The 22,276-nt window shown below is 37.7% G+C and overlaps 2 protein-coding genes across 4 annotated transcripts in view; one reads left to right on the top strand and one right to left on the bottom strand.

Annotated features, from left to right (window-relative positions):
- Positions 1-1,719: 1,719 nt before the first annotated feature.
- LOC129479314 (protein GVQW1-like) lies at positions 1,720-20,282 on the top strand. The gene is made up of 5 exons (XM_063636994.1): positions 1,720-1,823; positions 10,172-10,260; positions 17,279-17,399; positions 17,614-17,667; positions 20,128-20,282. The coding sequence occupies exons 1-4, from the start codon at positions 1,789-1,791 to the stop codon at positions 17,639-17,641; spliced, it is 273 nt and encodes a 90-aa protein (XP_063493064.1). The 5' UTR covers positions 1,720-1,788; the 3' UTR covers positions 17,642-17,667; positions 20,128-20,282.
- The window catches only part of CARNMT1 (carnosine N-methyltransferase 1), a 47,186-nt gene continuing 31,786 nt past the window's right edge, over positions 6,877-22,276 (bottom strand). For all 3 annotated transcript variants that reach the window (XM_055272226.2, XM_063636990.1, XM_055272228.2), the window contains 2 exons: positions 10,772-10,875; positions 6,877-9,720 (listed from right to left, as the gene is read on the bottom strand). In XM_055272226.2, coding sequence (XP_055128201.1) covers positions 9,619-9,720; positions 10,772-10,875 — 206 coding nt within the window. In that variant the 3' untranslated portion in view covers positions 6,877-9,618. The remainder of the gene's footprint in view (positions 9,721-10,771; positions 10,876-22,276) is intronic.

The following is a 22,276-nucleotide window of genomic DNA, read 5'->3' as shown; positions in this document are numbered from 1 at the left end:
CCAAGCTTGCTTTTTGATGTTGGCAGTGGAGGGGGAACCTCCCCTCCAGTCTCCAGGGTGGTGACTGAGTTTCCTGTGTCAAACCCTTTAATGGGCACAAAATGGGAGTGCTTGATTTCAGGGTTTTGTTTTTTTTTTTTTATGAATGTCCAAATCTGTGTTTCTCCCTGCCCTCCCAGACTGTGTGGCCAGTTGAAAGTGTCTGGTTTGTGTTCGTCTCTCCCTCATTTCTGGAGCAAGGCCTGAGACCCTGCCACATCTCCTATGCTCTGTATCCATGCCTCCTTTGGACATTAAAAGTTGACTGATGCAATAATAATAAATCATAATGACGTCTCACTTTACATTAGAATAAGTGTTATTAAAAAGCAAAAAAAAAAAATTACAGATGCTAGTGAGGATGTACAGAAAAGGGAACTCAAACTGTTGGTGGAAATGTAAATTAGTTCAGCCACTATGGAAAACAACAGAGAAAAAAACTAAAAATAGAACTACCATACCACCTAGCAATTCTTCTACTGGGCATTTATCCAAAGGAAATCAGTATACCAGAAGGATACATGCACTCCCATGTTTCTGACAGCTCTATTGACAGTAAAGATAAGGAATCAACCTAAGTGTCCATCAACAGATGAACAAAGGAAATGTGGTCTACATACACAATGGAGTACTATTCAGTCACAAAAGAGAGTGAAATCATGTCATTTACAGCAACATGGGTGGATCTGGAGGACATTAAGTTAAATAAGCCAGGCAGAAAAAGACAAATACTGCATGTTCTCACTCATATGTGGGAGCTAAGAAAGTTGATCTCATGGAGGTAGTGAGTAGAATGATAGCTATCAGAGGATGGGAAGGGCATATGGGTAGGAGTGGCTATGAAGAGAGGTTGGTTAATGGGTACAAACATACAGTTAGATAGAGTAAGTTCTAATGTTTGATACAAAGTTGGGTGACTATAGTTAATAGTTAACAACAATGTATATTTCAAAATAACTAGAAAAGAGGACTTGGAATGTTCCTAATATATAGAAATAAACATTCAAGGTGATGGATACCCCAAATACTCTAAAGTGATTATTGCACATTCTATGCATGTAACAATATCACATGTGCCCTATATAAATATGTACAAATACTATGCATTGATTAAAATTTAAAAAGCAAGACCAAGGTATGTGCTGTTAATGAGAAACCCATTTTAAATATAAGGTAGGTTAAAAGTGAAAAAATAAGGGAAAAAAACAACAGTGCATGCAAATACTGGTAAACTCCAAACAAGGTCTATCAATAGTTTAGTAATAGTATTGTACCAATGTCAACTTCAAGGTTTTAATAATATGGTTACTTAAAATGCTATCTTTGGGGGAAGCTGGGTGAGAGTACACAGAACTCTCTGTATTATTTGTGTAATTTCTCATGTCTTTACCAGCATCTAGGAAACTGTAACAGACTAACTTATCAGATGGTAAATAGGGTAAACTCAAATAGCAGACTTAGCAATTTTGTTGAGAAAGAAAGGATGCTGATAGACATGTATTTCTGGATTAGGAAAGACAAGGCTCTGCAGGCCAGTACAAGAAAATAAGACTCCCAAGATCCAGTAATGAATACTATTGCCCAAATGGCAGGAGACCCTACTTCTTCCCGTTTATATGCCGAGCTGCTAGAAGCAGGACTGAAATAAGTCACCCAAATAATAACTTCATTGTTGCTCTCTTCCAGGCAGAAAGAAGAAGAAATGTTATAACAGAGCAGCAAGTCCCATGATCCTAGCTAACAGGTGGTATGGCTGTGACTGCTGAGGTGGAGAGTCCTCAAAGGTAAATTAATGTTGTCAGCAATGAAGGCTTCGCTATTTAAATAGAGCTTTGAGTGACCTGAAGACAGAAGTTAATTTGGTTGAATTGAGCATGGGTGGCCACTTAAAAGTGAGTGAAGGAAACGCCTTGCCTAATAGTATAAAGCCAAACACCTGGTTCCTGTCAACAGTCCAACCTGGCTTATAATGAGGACAGGGCTCTGGATGCCAGGGCCGCCAAGGCTGGAAGACTGCAGGGCAGAACACAGTGGCGTGAGCATGGACAGAAAGGAAGTTTGGATCATAATCCTGAAAAACAATTCTGAATGCCATAATCTCAAATATTGAAATACTGAAAGATCAAAATCCCTGAAGTCTAAAAATCCAGAAAATTGCAATCCCAAAATTTCAAAATCTTGAAAATGTAGGGAAAAAAATCTTAAAAATTATTTAAAATGCATTTATTTACATTTTTAAAAGGGGATTTATTTGAGAAACATAAAAACACAAGAGAACACTGTGTAGGCCACTTCACACAATGAAATAGGCAATAACATATTTTTTGCAAGCATAAACACTCAGGCATACTGATGACAATTGCGTGGATGTAACAATTATGGGCAGATGAACTGTATTCATAAAGAAATGGGTGAAAAAGCTAAATATATAAAAGCATACACCCAGCTTTATAACTGCAGTCATCTGAAATACAGTGATAGACAACATAAGTCTTCTGACCAGATCAATCAAAAACTTCAATGGGGGGCCGGGTGCGGTGGCTCATGCCTGTAATCCCAGCACTTTGGGAGGCCGAGGCGGGCAGATCACTTCAGGTCAGGAGTTCGAGACCAGCCTGACCAACATGGTGAAACCCTGTCTCTACCAAAAATACAAAAATTAGTCAGGTGTGGTGGTAGGCACCTATGATCCCAGCTACTCAGGAGGCTGAGGCAGGAGAATTGCTTGAATCCAGTAGGTGATTACGGTGAGCCGAGATCACGCCACTGCACTCAAGCTGGGGCAATAGGGCAAGACTCCATCTAAAAGGAAACAAAAAAACAAAAACAAAAAAAAAACTTGGCTGGGCATGGTGGCTCACGTCTGCAATTCCAGCACTTTGGGAGGCCAACATGGGCGGATCACCTGAGGTCAGGAGTTCAAGACCAGCCTGACCAACATGGTGAAACCCTGTGTCTACAAAAATACAAAAATTAGCTAGGCGTGGTGGTGGGCACTTGTAGTCCCAGCTACTTGAGAGGCTGAGGCAGGAGAATCGCTTGAACCCAGGAGGCGGAGGTTGCAGTGAGCTGAGATGGTGCCACTGCACTCCAGCCTGGGCAACAGAACAAGACTCTGTCTTAAAAAAAACAAAAACAAAAACAAAAACCTTCAGTGGGTCACCACCAAATACACATTAGCCCAAAGAGCCAAGATTTTCAGAAATTTTATCTTTGACAAACGCAGACGTACAAAGAGGACATCTCTTCCTTTACTGAGGAAGTTTCTACATTTTTACATACATGCAAAATGCTTACACATGGTTAATGCTGTGATAATGTACTCCGTGGTGTCAAATTTCTGATGTCCGAGGCAGCAGCGGAAAATTTGTCCCAGCTCTGAGAGGGACTAATTTGCCTTCTCTGTTCTCTATAGGCCCCTGGCTGATTGGACGGCTCCTGCCAACACTAAGGACAGATCTTTCCCACTTAGTCCACTGAGACTCACATACACATCTCCCCTAGAAAGACTCTCACAGATACACTGAAAATAATGCCTTACTAGGTTTCTAGGTATTCCTTAATCCAGACAAGTTGACACCTAAAACTATGTCCATAAGTCCACTTCTTGTCAATTTGGCACCCATATGAATCTCCTTAAACCGTAATTTCCTAGTAAAGACAATAACAAGGTAATAGTTCTGCCTCTCGTGATGCAAGTATACTGCATACAACCGAAAACACATTAATCCCTTCCCCAGAATTTGTCTCACGGGATTTCAAAGATTTTAATCCATTGAAATTTTAGATGTTAGGGACTTTAGACCTTAAGGATTTTGATATTTCAGGATTTCAACATTCAGGATTATGTATTTTGAGATGATGATCAGCACCAAAGTAAGGGGTCTTGGAAGCTGGACACTCATTGGATGTTGGAGATAGATGGGGGAAGAAGTAACAGCAGTGCTCAGGCACTGAACCTGGAGACAGTGGTCAATGGAAAAAAATGCTGACAATCAAATTTCTTCCCCACCACCATTGAGAAACATAAAAACACAAGAGAACACTTTGTAGGCCACTTCACACAATGAAATAGGCAATAACATTTTTTTGCAAGCATAAACACTCAGGCATACTAATGACAATTGCGTGGATGTAACAATTATGAGCAGATGAACTGTATTCCCCACCACCATTGCTCCTACTGTCATTGTAGGCTAGCTTCCTCTGCCACCTGGAACTCCCAACTGGGGGATAACCTGATCTTTTGGGATCTGTGCTGTAGCACCTGATGCACATGTTAAACTTCTTGGTCTGTGTTCCTACAGGAAAAAAGGCACTTTAATTCAACTGACAGGGTTTGGATAGGGCTTGGAGTGGGGAAGGAAAACTGAAATTGTTAGGGGCCAGGGAGAGCTGAGCTGGCAGGTCGAACAAAGCTTTAATCACTTACTGAAATAGCAAGAGGTTAAACTAGAGAAAGCGCCAACTCTTTTCTGTCCTATCCCAGCCCCCAAATTTTTGACGAGGAGCTGGACCCCTCAAAAATAATGTCACCAGGGCTCTTTGAACATATTCAATATATGTATAATAGAATTCATGGATTTTATGCCTGCACTTCTTGGTCTATATCTTATTCCATCTCACTCTCAAGGAATACTGCACAGACTGAACTCACTCCCTGGTGGTCCAGTATTAAGTAATATAGGCCTCCAAGAGGAGAAGTTTCAAAGACTTAATGGCTGCCTGAGTACTCAGAGAGGCAACAGCTCAATACTAACAATCGCAACAGCTGCCTAACCCAGCCACCACGTACATCTTTATATGTTAACAAAAGAAGGCAGCTATTAACCTGCTAAGCTTTTGTTGAAACTTAATGTGACTTAACGTAGGTCTTCTGACTCTTTGGCTTGACATCCCCATTTTGGGATGGGTCAACTTGGACTTGATGGCTAACAAGATGAAAAGAATCTAATAAGCCTCGCTAGTCAAAGAGAAATAGCATAGCTTGCCTGGCCCAAGCAACTTTTTGGTCCTACATGAAAAAATGGCAGCTATCCTTTTGGAGGTAAACTGTACGGCCAACTCCACTGCATAAAGCAATCTCATTGGTTCAGTGGGGCCCTTGACTTAGTTTCCCCTAAATTTCTGGGCCTACTTCACAAATTGTTTGGCTACAATGAAACATAATGGAGTCCAATGAGCTGCTGCTGCTGTTCAGCTTCAGTGCCAGCTACGTAAAACCAAAAGCAGATGTGGCTGCTCCTCTCAATTACTAGAACTCAAGGCAGTCCTCAAGGCTCTGGCCAGTACTCCACCTGATGAACCTCACTAAGTTTTAATTAGGTTTGGAGCTGTTGCCAATGACCTATCAGGTCTGCCACATGAAATCATATAGACTGGCAGATTAAAAACACTTCTCTTTGGCCATTAAACTCAGAGAAATTGCTTAACTTTCCCAATAATTAAGTAAATGAATATTCAAATTAGATAACACTTCTTATACAGGCATACCTTGGAGATACTGCAGACTCAGTTCCAGACCATCATGATAAAGTGAGTCACACACATTTTGAGGTTTCCCAGTGCATATAAAAGTATGTTTATACTATACTGTAGCGTGTTAAATGTGCAATAGCATTTTGTCTAAAAGAACAACGTACATACTTAATTTAAAAATACGTGATTGCAAAAAAATGCTGACACAGAGATATGACATGAGCACATGCTGTTGGAAAATGACACCAATATAGACTTGTTTGATGCAGGGTTGCCACAAACCTTCAATTTGTAAAAAAAAAAAAAAAAAAAAAAAAAAAAAAAAATACAGTATCTGCAAGGTGCAATAAAGCAAAGTAGAATAAAATGAGGTATGTCTGTAGTGACAAAAATGAAAAGCTCAGCAATATCCAGTACTGGCCACGGAATGGATATGTTACTTTTAAACACTGTTCCTGGCATGTAAATTGGTGCAGTCCTTCTGAAAGGCAACTTTTAACTGAAAATGCACATACACACTGACTGAAAGATCCCACATCTAAATAGGTATCAAAGAGAAAGAATCAAACATATGCAAGAGGGATGTGCTAGCAGGTTAATAAAAGTGGGAGTAACATGCCATTAAATTTTACTTATGCCCTCGCCTACTATTACCTACTATTATATTTCATTATAATTCCCAACAAACTTTTGGAATCTGTATCTGTACCTACCATTTTTTACTGTTTTCCCCAGGATTCCACGGAAACCTTTTTCAAAGGGTCACCGTAAGATAATTAAAACTAATGTCCTGTTAACAATCCTCATTTTTTCCATCACTATATAGCAGTCAACACAGACTGAAATTACATTTATGGTAATTGTCTATCATGTGCTTTCATACACACAAAAATATATATAAAAGCTCATATGACCTAATAAACCATCTGAAATAGATGGTATTAATCCTCTCTTACAGATGAGGAAACAAGCCAAGAGTGGCTTGCCTGAGATCACAATCATTCAGGAAAATGAACCCAGAAGATCTAAGTGCTCATCCCACTGATGGCTGGTCCTAGAACTGTCTTCTACTAGTTCCTTTTATAGTTCTTTTTCTATTATTTAACAAAACTGAAAATCAAGATTATTCGTTTTCCTCAATGGATTCTAACTTTGTTACAGTGAACTTGAATGAAACAAAGTGAAAATAATTAGTATAAGGCTTGGCGTATTATAAGGTGAAGTATTCATGTTACTGACTTCTTAGAAGCATATAAAAATAAGCTAATCCAAGAGTTCAAAAGTATATATGCTCAACTCATTAAAATCCCCACATCTATGGTTACATTAACTTAGATGAAAACAACCAAGCAACTAGTGTTTCATAGCAATTGGCAGACTTTAATATTCAAGAAAAATTAATTTCATCATACACATTAAAAATATAGGAAATTTCATGCAGACATGAAGCTTCCAATTCAGCTTTTGTGGCAACTTTTAGAATGAGAGTTACATATAAATACAGTACATTTTACAGTTACCAAACTTCATAATTTTATACTGTGATTTTTACAGCTTCTCCTTATATTGTACATATTCCACCTTGCTCACTTGATTAGCATACCCTATATCTGCACTGCTTCAGAATACGTAAATTGAAGAAAAAAACATAAGCACAATGGACTATCTCTTCCCATTTCACAAAGTAAATGAAAATGTTTGTGTATACAGCTAATTTAAGAAAAACATTTTAAACTTTAAGGCTTACATACTTTAGTAGCTAGGACTAAAATTAAGAAATACAAAGTTAAATAAATCCTCCAGTGATACTTCTATTATTGATACCACATTTTCAAGTTTAGAATATATTAACTGCAAAAGCTGTAAGAAAAAAAGTGATGCAAATTTGTATAGAACATTTAAAAAACAATATTCATGATATGAGAGATAAATTAACAAATGAAGTAACTGATTTCAGAATTAACTAAAACATATGCTATAATTTAGAAATTTAACATTATTAAAGAAAACCTAATAGAAAAAAATTAATTAATAAAGCCAACCCACCAGTGTCAACCTGTTTTCGCCTGTGACAAAAACAAAGATCATTTGTTTTGATACAAGTTGTAAAAAAGTGAATACTAGTCAGTGAATAAAAAGCATGTCTAAGCCATTCAAAAACAGCATGCATTCCTTTCTGTTCAATTGACTTTTTAAAAAATACTTATGTACTTTGTAAGTTTTCTTCTTTTAAAACAATAATTTGAGGTTTTTTTTTCTTCCTTGCCACTAAATTCAAACTCATTCATGTAAGTAATAAGAATTTCCACCAAATGAACATCTGCTAAGTATTGAGGGACACAAAAAAAGAGAAATCTTTGAAAAAAAAAAAAAGGTTACAGTCTTCCCAATTTTGACATGTCAAATTAACTGCATGAAATCCTCTATTGCATAGTGAGAGTAAAGGTCACAAAAGTCCCATCACTGTACACAGAAAAGGTCCCCCCAACTAGTAAGATGCCAAATAGGGTAGTAACTCCCCAGCCTAAGTGACAACAAAGGTCTAAAGATTTACAAGTAACTTTTCCTATTAAAACATGACATTTATGCGACCAGCACATTACTGAGATTAAATCCATCTAATTTAAATTGCCACAGAGGTCATTTAAAGCAATCACAATCATCTGTGAAAATATTCCATAAGAGTTCTTCCTTTTCTCCAAGAAAAGGCTAAAACATTAGTCATCTCTACTTTCCAAGCTACTGGAAACAGAATATCATACATTAAAAAATACAAAGGAAAACTCCCTCCAATAAAGATCTGCTAGAGGTAGAAATTTAAAGCAGCATATACTGTTTAAGCTCCATCTATCAGGGAACAAAATTGGTATTAATCTGAAATTACATGATGGCTGCTGCTTACAATATTGAAGACACAGACCATGGGCAGTAATTTATCCCTGAATTTCATAATCAAAATTCCCCACATTAATACTATTATGACAGTTTTTCCTAGTATATAATTGTTTTAATGAAAAAAGTGCTTGCTTTCATAATCCAGATAATCTAAAGAAAAGACATTATTGTAAACATCACACTGTCAAACTCTGTATTCATTTAGAGTCTGAAAATCATATATTTCAAATGGGTAAATTTTATTCTTATTTTCTCTGTTTCCTAGCACTACTTTTAATAAAGGCTTTTTATTTCTCACTTTGAATGTTGAGATCTCGTATATTTCAAAGTGATCCATGATGAGTATGCTTTCATAAAGTGTTCAGTTTATTGTGGCCAAAAGACTTTGATAATTTCTCAGTTACTTGAATATATTTTACCGGCCTGTGATGCTATTAAATTTAACACTTCATAAAAAAGAAATGTTTGATGCTTCTTTAAGTTCATCTGAGCTAGAAAATACAAAATTAAATTAATCTGAATGATAAAAGAATAGACACAGGCCAGGTGCGGTGGTACATGCCTATAGTCCTAGCTACTCAGGAGGCTAAGGCAGGAAGATCGCTTGAGTCCAGGAGTTTGAGGTTACAGTGAACTATGATCGTGCCACTGCACTCCGGCCTGGGAGACAGAGCGGGATCCTGTCTCTGAAGGAAAAAAAAAAAAAGACATATTTTACGCATAGTTTTCTTAGATTGAAAGTGAACAAAGTCCCAACTCCAGATGTTGAATATGACTGAGGATCCTTAGACTCTTCTAAAAGTTACATGTGCAATGCATACAAAACAACAAAAAAAGGAAGATTATTATGGACTTCAATACTATTAGTCATTAATTCGGCAGACTTGCAATGGACAGCATCATGAAGACACTGGAGATTAGGTCTTTTTCCTACTGAAACACAATTCTGGGCTTCAAGGAAAAAGTATACTTCAAGACATTTCCTCCATTTTTACTTGTGTAGTACAAATCTGCATGGCATAGTATATTTCTGAAAAAGCAATAGACATATTAAGAAAATAGACACTATTTCTAAATTTCGTTAGGAATAAGAAGGCACCACTGATTTGAGGTTGTGTCCTGTCATCACTGATAGTTGATTTTGAGTCGTTTATTTCAGCATTTGTTCTTACTAAACTTTTTTCCAGGTGGTATCACTTGAGACCATTATTGTGGCTTACGGACCACAAACAAGACACATTCATAGTAGTATTTCATCATAGAGAGATCATTCACAGTATATGTTGACAATACAGATTCTTTTTCCACCTGCAATGCAAACAATAATCATAATACTGACTATGACAGTCATCATGACCACACCACTAACAAATTCTGAGTGCATATGTATCAGTGGCAGGCACAACTTTAAGCATATTCATTTATTACATACAACTACCCCCATAAGAGAGGTAATATTAATATTAGTAGTCTCACTTTACAAAGAACAGTCACACTAATAAGTGGTGGAACTGAGATTCAAACTCAGGCAGTCTTGAGCTCTGAACTACATGATATGTTGCTTCTTATCATTCTTAAAAACAAACCTATTGTTTCCAAAATGGAATGCTTCTAAATCAATGAACTGAAACACAATAGCCAAAATATCACAAAACTTTACAGTAATGCACATAATTAAAAAAAGATGAAGTAGTACACAAGGACATATTGTGAATATCCCTCTTATACCTGCCCTCCCACCCCCTTTTGTTTTCCCCAGAGCCTACTCTACTTTCTATCTATCAGTGGGAGTCTGTAAGACCAGTATTATAATGATCAGCTACCATGTATTGAAAGGCTATTTCACCAGTAAGTACAGTTTTCCCTTTATGTACACATTATCCCAAATCCTTGTAATTCTGAAAGCTAAGTAACACAGGTCAAGCATCCCTAATCTGAAAATCTGAAACGCTCCAAAATCCAAAATGTTTTGAGCGCCGACATAATGCCACAAGTGATAAATTCCACATCTGACTTCATGTGGCAGGTGGTCAAAATTTTAAAATATTGTTATCAAATTACCTTTGGGCTATGCTTATAAGGCATATATAAAACATAAATGAATTTCACATTTAGACTTCAGTCCCCTCCCAAGATATGTCATTATGTATATGCATATATTGCAAAATTGGAAAAAAATCCAAAATCCAAAACATTTCTGGTCCCAAGCATTTTGAATAAGGGATACTCAACCTGTATTATCTTCCCTTTATAGATAAGAAAACAGAGAATTCAAATAGTCACTAACAGCCATGATATCAACACTTCTGTTGAGGTGCTTTGGGAGTTAAACTTTGGCAATATTTTATTCCATTCTTACCTCTACCTTGAATCCATACTGCAGAACAACGTTTTTTATATCCTCATAGCTCAATTCTATGGAAAGTTCATTTGCCAGATTTTCAAAGTGGTACAGCAGAGGACCTATGGTTTAAAGATACTATGAATTACTTGAATATAAACATACACTCATAGCTGTGTTACACCGAATTCCAAGTTGAGTAAGTTAGGTACTGGATGAGACAAACATAAAAAGTCTGGGCATTTGCTGAAAATGCCCAGACCTCTGAAAATTTGGCGTAGTATCTGACACCCTCAAGAGTTGAGCCTACACTCATGAGGATTAAGTCCCTCTGGCGTACCTGCCTTACACTGTGATTCACACCATGGGCCTTCACCTTTAAGTTGTAAGTTACTTCACTTGTAAGTTACTTGCAAACTTCACCTTTCACTTGTAAGTTACTGAAGGAGTAGATGAATCAGAGAATGCTAAGTCCTCAAATTCCAAATGTATTCTGCAATTATAATTCCACAAGCAAATGCAAAACTGCAGTTACCAACTGTGTATCATATGAAAACAAAGAAGGAGCCTCAAGTTAACCTAGGTAGTAAAAGGTGGACAGGTTATGTGGAAGGTTTCCTGAAAGGAGGAAGTAACATTAGAGCTGGCTTTTTTTAAGTGCACTGTTCATATCCCAGCTCTAACATCTAATAATTGTGTGCTGTGGGCAATTCACTAACTCCGCTTCATCTGTAATATGACTTTTTTTTTTTTTTTTTTTTTGGAGACAGAATCTCACTCTGTTGCCCAGGATGGGTGAGGTGCAGTGGCACGATCTGGGCTTACTGCAACCTCCACCTCCCAGGTTCAAGCGATTTTCCTGCCTCAGCCTCCTGAATAGCTGAGATTACAGGAACCTGTCATCACGCCAGGCTAATTTTTATATTTTTAGTAGAGACAGGGTTTCACCATGTTGGCCAGGCTGGTCTTGGAACTCCTGACCTCAAGTGATCCACCAGCCTTGGCCTCCCAAAGTGTTGCGATTACAGGCGTGAGCCACCGTGTGTGCCCTGTAATATGACTTTAATATGAGATAATATGTATTACACCTGTCATAAACAAGGCACTAAGTAAAGGACAGGTATTACACTGTTTCTATGACATCCTCCCTTTACTATTTGCTCATTCCGTACATTCAAGAAATGCACATATGATTTAAAGCATGATTTTCAAATCTTTCAATCTATCATTCTGCCCAATCCATCAACCTCATCCAGGAACCATTATCACTTAACACAGTTATATATACCTCAGGCTAATCTAGACAATCTTCTCTTTACTTTTCATTGGGTTAATTATAAATCCTGCAACCAGCTCTCTACTCCTACACCCCATACAATGTGCTAATCATGGAAGATAAAAGTATTTAATAACAAGACAAAGGTTCTGCTACCAAGAGGCTTAACATTCTGTGGATCACAGTCAGGGTAAAAAAGTTTTTCTTTCTCTCTCCTTTCTGTATCCTACATAAACGACTAGAAAAAATGACCACGAATATAATGTATATGTTAGTGCTACTTACAAAAGATAACAATGGTTCCTTATCAAACTACTCTATCAAGCTGAAATTTGTTATATTAGTACTAGTAAAAATGATCGTTTTCTACCATTTCCTGAGCACTGATGTTTCCTAGACTACCCAAAGCTTTTATAAGAATGCAGAGCCTCACAGCAGTCTTTCCAGCTTTTAAAGATTATGTTGTTCCTGTTCCATTATTTTAAGAGCCTCCAATAACATAGTTTTATTATCTCTACATACATACATATATATATTCCAATGATTTTTACATACTCAGACCATTTTTACCTCTAGTCATGGTGTGTTCCACCTAAAAAGCTCCAACCCTCCAACTCAAGCTTTAGCCATGCTTCAAAACCTTGCTGAAATCCATCCAAGTCTTCATCCCTACTGCTCATTGTTCTTAATGTGGCGTATTTTAACACTCATTTAATGCAGTGTTGCATTGCTCAGTGAAAATTTTTCAGGTAATTAGCACTGTTTTCTCACTAGATTACAAGTTATGTAAGTCAAGGAACACATCTTAAGTTGCTTTTGAACCCACTACAATGCCTAGCTTAGTGCTGAATTTACAAATTTTAGCAAAGACAACAGCTGGAGTGTATATTTTTAGTCTTCTAATACAATGGTACTTTGACAAATATCCTTGTGCATATTTTAGATTATCCCTTACAAAGATGTTTCTTGAAGGTCAGAGAATAAACATTTTTACTGACCTGATTCAGACTGCCAAAAATGCTTTCCCAAAGAGTTATAAGTTTTCACTCACAATTGCAATAAGTACTTATTTCAACATCTTATATTAAGCGGTGGGAATGCAATGGTACAGTCACTTTGGAAAACACCTTGCCAGTTTCTTTTTTTTTTTTTTTTGACACGGAGTCTCGCTCTGTCGCCCAGGCTAGAGTGCAGTGGCGCAATCTCGGCTCACTGCAAGCTCCGCCTCCCAGGTTCACGCCATTCTCCTGCCTCAGCCTCTCCGAGTAGCTGGGACTACAGGCGCCCGCCACCACGCCCGGCTAATTTTTTTGTATTTTTAGTAGAGACGGGGTTTCATTGTGGTCTCAATCTCCTGACCTCGTGATCCGCCCGCCTCGGCCTCCCAAAATGCTGGGATTACAAGTGTGAGCCACCGCGCCCGGCCCACCTTGCCAGTTTCTAAGTTATAGATACACTCACCATATGTGACCCAGCAATTCTGTTAGGTACGTATTTATGCAGAATAAATGGAAATTTGCAGTCACATGAAGATTTATACTCATATTTAATGCAACTTTATTCTTAAACATAATAATTTGGGAATAACCCAAACGTCCACCAACCAGTGAATGGATAAACAAAATGTAATATATCAAATGGAAAACTACTCAACAATAAAAAAAGACCACAATAGTACATGCAACAAAATGATGAATCTCAAAAGTGTTATGGTAAGAAAGCCAGAGACAAAAAGCAGCATACTGTATGATTCTATTTATATGACATTCTAGAAAAGGGAAAACTATAGTAACAGAATCCAAAGTAGTGATGGCATGGTATTAGGAGTAAGAGGAGACAAAGAAGTACAAGGGGACATTTTGGGGTGATGGAAATGGGAAGATTCCCTGTCTTGATAGTGGCCATGGTTACACAATTATCCAGTTTTCAAAATGCATCAAACTGTACATTTGTAAGAAGGGTGAATTTTATTATATGTCAATTATACCTCCAAAAAATCCAACTTAAAAAAAAAACACAACAAGAATTCTTATTAAACAAAATATTTGCTAATTTGATATGGGGAAAATTATATATAATTTGAATTTGCATCTCTTTGAGGCTGAGCAGTTTTTCATATTTACGACCTAGTTGCCCATTCTTTAAACAAATACTTACCAAGCACCTAGCTAATGTCTGGCATTGGATATATATGAAGATGAATAACAGAGACACATTCCTCAAAGGGTTCTTTATTTTCTCAACTCTCATGTCTCTTCGTTCTTTTTAAATTTTTAATTATTTAATTTTTTTTTAGAGACAGTGTCTCGTTATATTACCCAAGCTGGATTAGAATTCCTGGGCTCAAGCAATCCTCTTGCCTCAGTCTCCCAAATAGCTGGGACTACAGGCATGCAACATCACACCCAGCTTTCTTCATATTCTTTTAGTGGCCATAACAGAAGGAGCAAAGATATGTTTTTTTCCTTGATTATAAGATCAAAACTAGGAAGCTGAGATAACATGAAAAAGCATTAAAAAATTAAAAAATCACCTATAAGTCTAACATTCAGAGTAAGCACTTGAATATTTATCTCCTTGCAGTCTTTCCTCGATGTACAGTGTATTCCATATACAGTCTTATATCTTATATACTTCATTGGGAACGTTTCCCTATTTCATTATTTCTAGAAAATAGTTTTACTGTATGAATGTCTTATGACTGTCCACTCCATTACTGTTAGAAATGTAAGTTCACTCTAAGTTCTCGCTGAGTATGTCTGTCCATTTCATCAGTCTTTAGTCTGCCCATATCTGATTATTTTCCTCTGACAGACTTCTAGAAGCAGGCCAAATTTGGCCTATGGGCTGTAGTTTGCCAACCCCTGACTGAATGTATGAATATTTAAGGTTTTCCCACACATTATTTTATAACATGTTACTGTTTTTCTAGAAGAAAGTTGTATCATTTTACATCCCCACTAACAGAACAAGAGCATATCCCATCTCACTGTACTTACCTAAGCTTTAAGTAAGCAAATTTAAAAACTTAGTGAATATGATAGGTGAAAAATGGTAGCACATTTATATTTATTTACTTGATTAACAGTGAGAATGAACATTTTTTTCTGTATATAGGTCGTTTACATTTATTCTTTTTTTCATTTTTTTACTGAGTGTTGGAGTCTTGCTCTGTCACCCAGGTTGAAGTATGATGGCATAAGCATAGTTCACTGCAGCCTTGAATTTCTGGGCTCCGGTGATCCTCTCACCTCAGCTCCCAAGTAGCTGGGAGTACAGGCACAGGCCACTACACCTGGCTAATTTTTAAACATTTTTTTAAGAGATGAAGGGTCTTGCTGTGTTGCCCAGGCTGGTCTAGAAATCCTGGCCTCAAGCGATCTGCCTAGCTTGACCTCAGGAGTTGTCAGGATTACAGGCATGAGCTACGTCATCCAGTTTTTTTATTATTAAAATAACTTGCATATTTATGTTGTACAGCCTATTTCATTGCTGGGTAGTTTTCTCTTTTTTCCCCCTTTAAAGAATTTTTTTAATCTAAAAATATAGTTTGCTGTTGATATGGTTTGGCTTTGTGCCTCCACCCAAATCTCATCTCAAATTATAATCCCACATGGAGGGAGGGACCTGGTGGGAGGTGACTGGATCATGGGGGCGGTTCCCCCCATGCTGTTCTCAGGATACTGAGTTCTTGCAAGATCTGATGCTTTAAAGGTGGCAAATGCAAATTCCTCTGGGGAAAAACACTTCAACCCAGGCCTTAAGAAATCCAAAGTGTGATTTCTCACGAACAATCCCCAATAAACACTCAAAGTCAACGGCACAGAGAAACAAGAAATCATGAACAAGAACCAAGAAAAGCAAGAGAAAGCAGAAAATGACCTGCAAAGACTTGAGATGTTAGAATTATCAGAAATAATATGGTCAGTATTTTCAAATAAAAGACTATCGGTCAGAAGAAACTATCCAGAGTGCAGCATGGCGAGAAAGATAGCAAGAGAAGTGGTTGAGAGATATGAAAGCTACCATAAGAAGTTATAAAATACATTTGATTACACTTCCAGAAGAAACAGAGAAAAAGAATGAGGCCGAGGCAGTATGTGAAGAAGTAATGGCTATCGTTACATATTTTAATGCTAAACCTACGATTGGTAAGAGGGGATCCCCCCGCAAAGCTGAGAATTTTTCACAACTGATAAGGTCAATTCATAGACTTAAGAAGCCTAACAAACTGCACAGTATTAAAAAGAAAACTCTACACCTAGATGTAATATTAGACCTGCTAAAAACTACAAAGTAAAAATCTTAAAAAAACAGAATACCTTCAGAGGAGCAACATTTTAAAAAGCTGAATTCTCAGCAGCAAAGACAGAAGCTAGAGGCCACTGGGTGTGATATATTCTAAGTGCTGAAAGCTACCTGCCACCTTAGTATCTTATATTGAGTGTTGCATTGGAACTAAAGTTATCAGTATGAACTTATGATTTTGTCTGTATGTTTGTGTGTATGTATGTATGAGTGTGTGTTTAGTTTTTCTTAAGGCCCTCCTTTGATGATTTTTACAGACACGCATGTACGTATGATTTTTACAGACGGACATATACATATATTTCCTACCCTGTTTGCCAAAAAGGCCTAGACAAAATACCACTCCAGTGGTAGAAACTAGATTTTCCATTTCTACAAACCATTCCCCATTAAAAGGAACCAGGAATCCTTGGAAATAATGGCTGGTCAGAGAAAGTACAAGATGGGCTTGGAATATCTGGTTGTTGCACAACAGTTCAAGACCAGCCTGGCCAACATGGTGAAACCCCATCTCCAAACAGTGACAGGGATATGTCGAAAGAACAGGAACTAGCTTAAAGGGGGTTGCCAAACCACTTGCCATATCTGTGACAAGTGGATTTAAACCATTTACACCTGTAAGGCTCTAAAAGTTCTGGTTAGGAGATAAAGATTGTTTGACTGGATAGTAAAAATGTACTGTATGCTGTTTGTAAGAGACACACCTAAAACATAAAGATTGCCACAAAAAGGCTGAAAAATCTAAAAAGTTAGGCATAAAGATTTGAGACAGAAAAAGATACAAGAAACAATTATTAATTTTAAAATAAGCTTATATAGCGATATTGACATGCCCACTCTAAGAAATATGACTGGCATCTGTGCAAAACATCTGGAATTCAAACCTCAGTAAGTTTTTTGTTTGTTGGTTGGTTTTTTTTGTTTTGTTTTGTTTTTTTCAGAGGGAGTCTCGCTCTGTCGCCAGGCTGGAGTGAAGTGGCACAATCTCAGATCACTGCAACCTCTGCCTCCCAACTTCAAGCACTTCTCCTGCCTCAGCCTCCCGAGTAGCTGTGACTACAGGTGTGCGCCACCACACTCAGCTAATTTTTGTATTTTTAGTAAAAACGGGGTTTCACCATGTTGGAGTTGGAGATGGCTTGGGCTGATGGTCACTGCTTGAGCATTTTCCAAAGTTTTTAATTAATCCCCTTCTTTTCTGCCCTACATTTTGCCCCCATTCTATATGAGGACATGCTTTCCTAAATCCTGCTCCTTTCCTATTTACTTTTTCTAGGGAATTAAACTTAGGGTCTCTCACCTGAGCATGGAGTGGAACTGGGCATATAAGGTAGGCATCTTGATTATAGAGGAGTCAACTGTTCAATATATATAGATTTTCAAGTTAGGTTTTTCCATACAGCACCTCATTTTCCAGAGTTATTCGGGTAAGGTGGCTCTCACATGTTTTTCTTCGCAAAACTTACCTATCTACCCCAACTTCTAAAAACTGGTACATTATTTTGTCCCTCAGTAACACGCCTGCCATTCTTTGTCCATGTGTTTTATATCTTTTTATATTTTTACTACTACTATAATGAGGAAAGGCTGCATGTCTACCTTTTAAAGGGAATCTCATGTTTTAAAAAATTCTAGGCCGGGCACAGTGGCTCACGCTTGTAATCCCAGCACTTTGGGAGGCTGAGGCAGGTGGATCACCTGAGGTCAGGAGTTCAAGACCAGCCTGGCCAACATGGTGAAACCCCATCTCCGCTTAAAATACAAAAAACAGCCAGGCATGGTGGCGCACGCCTGTAACCCCAGCTACTCGAGAGGCTGAGGCATGAGAATCACTTGAACCCAGGAGACAGAGGTTGCAGTGAGCCGAGACAGTACCACTGCACTCCAGCCGGGGCGACAGAGTGAGACTCCGTCCAAAAAAAAAAATTCTGTAGCTTCATAATGCTCTAAAATCTGACTTAAGACCTATCTTTCAATACACTTCACAAAGATCTCCTTTGGTACTTTTACCAGATGTAGTTACATTTTAATTCTTCAGATGTAGTTAGATTCATTTTATTAATTCTTCCAGATGTAGCTAAATGCCTGCCCTCCACTACCTGACTCCCAAATTTATCAGTGCATACATACACACACACTTCCTTTTTAGAAGAAATTATAAATAAATGTGTTTAAGGAGTGCTGGTCAGGATGAAAAACTGAAAAAGGGAATTCACAGGCATTCTTTTTTTCTCTGCCAAAATCATAGCCTTACCCAAAGGACATATGCATAATAGTTCCCTTAAAAGGCTTACTAGCTTTCCTTAAACTGGGTAGTGTTAAAGAGTCCATCAAATTCTCCTTAATTAAAGCATTTTGTAAATTAATGATCCCCGCCAAATCTGATTTCATGCAATTTGGGCAACATTTTCATATATAATTTTACCTCCAATGTCACTTGTTCCCAAATGGCTGGCCATTACATTTCCCATTATATATGAATATATTGATGTTCTAGTCTACATAAGCATGGTTAGGGTAAAATCATCCCCAAGAGGTTGATCTCTCACTTTACAGAGTAAATTAAGCCTCCAGGTCTACATAATTAAAGCCAAAACCATAAGAATGTTATGAATTTACCAATATAGATGGCACTTCATCATGTCTTCGAGACATCTTAGTATGTTCCCTTTTTCAAATTTTGAAACAATACATTCATACATACAGGTAACAGTCATTAATATCCACTGTTTGCCAGGCTTTGTACCAGGTGACTAGGAAGCATTAGATCTTTGCCCTTACGGAGCTTAGAGACTAGCAGTGGAAACAAAGGCATATGGGTGCTAACACCAAACTTAAGTATATGTTACAGCAGAGTCTCTTAGAACGTAAGAAACACAGAATACTTAACCCAACCCGAAAGGATCACCTGAGCTAAGTGTTTAAGAACACACAGGGACTAACCAAGGGAAAACAGAAGAGAAAGAAAGGGCTAAGTCAAAGGACTGGCACTTGAGGTCAGAGAAGGGGTGGTAAAAAACAATCCTGAAGGTAAAAAACATAATCCTGAAGAGTTTAGGTTTTCCAGAAAGCTAGAATTTCATGCAGGGAGTCTTACAGGAACAGATTTGCATGTTAGGAAGGTCACTGATGATTATGTGGAGAAATGAAAAGGGCTGAAGACAACTTGAAGGGAGGGGGGTCCTTAAGGAAACTACTACAGTAATCCTAATGCTAATCCGGGCAAGAAACCATGAAATTGGAGCAATGGTTCTCAACTGGAGATGACTTTGCCAACACCCTCCACTCCCAGAGGGCAACATTTTCCAATATCTAAAGACATTTTGGTTGTCAAAACTGGGAGGTACTACTGGAGTCTTAGAGGCCAGGAAGGCTGTTAACCATCCTACACTATACAGGCCAGACCCCCACTTCCCTCACCACTCCCACTGAAGAATGATCCAGCCCAAATGTCAATACCACAATCGAGAAACCCTGGAATAGAAAGATATTCAAGGGCGATTAAGTAGCTTTAGGAGATACAACTTTTAGACCGACTAGAGACAAACAGCGAGGAAAAAGAGAGGTCCTATTGACTGTTTGTGTCTCCCTGCCTCCAAATTCACACGTTGAAGCCCTAATCCCCAGTGTGGCTTTATTTGAAGGTAGGACTTCTAAGGAAGTAATTAAGGTAAATGAGGTCGTAAGGGTGGGGTCCTCATCCAATAGGATTAGTGTCCTTATAAGAAGAGACACCAAAGAGCTCACCCATGCTCTCATTCACTCCTTCTCCCTCTATGCACAACCAAAGAAAGGCTATGTGAATACATAGCAAGAGGGTAACCCCTGCAAATCAAAGGAAGAGCCTCACTAGACACCAACATGGTGAGCACCTGAAATTCCAGTCATCAGAACTGTGAGAAAATAAACTTGTTATTTAAGCCACCCAATCTGTGGTATTGTTATGGTAGCCTGAGTGACCTAATAAAAGGGGTAATGAAAGGCTCCCAGTATTTTTCTTTGGGGGAACCTGAGTAGATGATGAATAGAAAAAATATTGGGAGGCATGGAATCGTTTTGTTTTGGCTTTTTTTTGAGATGGGGTCTCGGGGCATGCTGCCCAGGCTGGTCTTGAGACACAAAGATTTTGAAGTATCTGTGGTACACCCAAGTTGGACATACTGGCTTGGAGCACAAGAGAGATGTTTGAACCAAAGATACTGATTGGGAATCGAAAGAGTAGGAGAAGCCATGAGATTAGGTAGGAGGAATATGGAGTCAAAAATGAGTACATGGCATAAAAAATGAAAAACAGATTAGATGCCCAGAACACACTAACATTTAAAATAAAACCGATTCTGAGACTTTTTTTTACATTCTTTAACTTATACATACAAAAGATTTATAAGTTAATACTTTATAAAGTACTAACCTTCCAAATAACTATTTTTAAGGACTGTGTTTCTCCATTATTACAATTTTCAAAATTGTTTTGAGAATCCATAGTGGAATTAGCTCTCCTTATTGACTTCCTGTTAACCAACATGCTCCATTATTTCTGATGCTCATGACAGATCATAAGTCACACTATAGTACATCTACTCTTATCAAACAGTATACTTATCAAGAGCCAACTTTATGTGCTTCAGGTAGTTACAATTATTGTATTATATAACTTAATATTCATAAACCAATAAAACAAATGTTTTAAAAAAAGCTGTTTCTATGAAAGTCACATGCTCTGGAAATACATAAAACCTTACCATAACTCAGTAATGGGGGCCAAAAAATTTAATTATGTAAACACAGGGTCATGTTAATGCTAACTTACAAATTAACTGAGGTTAATCAAGAAATTGGCTGTGGGCTTCAAGCCTGTCTTTGCCACATGTAAGCTACAGGACTGTTCTGCTAGTTATTTAACCCAAGACTCTTAAGTTTCTTCAACTATAACATAGTGCCATTTCAATATAGGGCTGCTTTGAGATTCCACAAGGTATTTATAAGGGACCAACATAGTATCTAACCCACAGTAAGCAAAGACCCAGTAGGTAATATCTTTCCATTTTTCCTTGGGAAAAATTTCCCAAGGTAACTACTTTTAAAGAAGACTTACAGTTTGGGATATTTATTTTATTATGATTGCATTGTACCGCTGCTTTCATCTGGTCCTAAGGAATTCTTAAGAGAAGTTTGCAAAAGACTTACTACTACCTCCAGGGCTTAGTCCCAAATGGCAAAATTTCTGGCAAATTAAAATCATTAAAAAGAGACTAGGTGTCAGAAATTAGTCACAAAAATACACCCACCAGGAAGGCCAAGGGCTCAAAACCATGTACGTTATGTCCTTTTACGTAGTATAATCATCCTTACCTTGAAAACCTTTATGTTCTAGTCGTGATGTCTTTCTGAACGCAGATTATGTATCTCACTAAAGAACACATGTATATCTACCTGGATATTATCATTATACCCCCTTTATTTTAAAAAGGAGTAAAGTGGCAATTTCCTTTAGATTCTGGACTGGAGGAACCATGTTATACTCATCATTTAATTTCTAACATCGAGTAGTAAGTAGAATGCAGTAAAAAAAGAATTTTGCATAAAAAAAATTGTGTTTCTATTCTTTCTTAAACTCAAGGTAATCACAGAAGTTATCACACCTACACTCTTCCCAGTACATGGATGTACTAGGGAGGAAGATTCCACGGGAGAGGTAAAATCTCCCCACTATGCTTCATTATAGAAAGAAAAAGAGAACACTCTCTTCCTAACAGAACGGACCACTGTCTCAGCATGTGGGATGGTGATAATGAGGGAATGATTACCTACCATCAGATCAACAATTAGTATACACTGAAATTACAATGACTGTGAGACTGACCTAAGTGTGAATATACAACTTCTGAGCTTCCACTGCCTTAGGAGGGATCACCACCAGGATGCAGTCTAAAGGAAAC

This window comes from Symphalangus syndactylus, chromosome 3 (genome assembly GCF_028878055.3).
Source record: "Symphalangus syndactylus isolate Jambi chromosome 3, NHGRI_mSymSyn1-v2.1_pri, whole genome shotgun sequence".
In the NCBI taxonomy this organism is placed as follows: Eukaryota; Metazoa; Chordata; class Mammalia; order Primates; family Hylobatidae; genus Symphalangus; species Symphalangus syndactylus.
The sequence above is the reverse complement of the archived record's forward strand: the minus strand, read 5'-3'. Positions and strand labels throughout refer to the sequence as shown.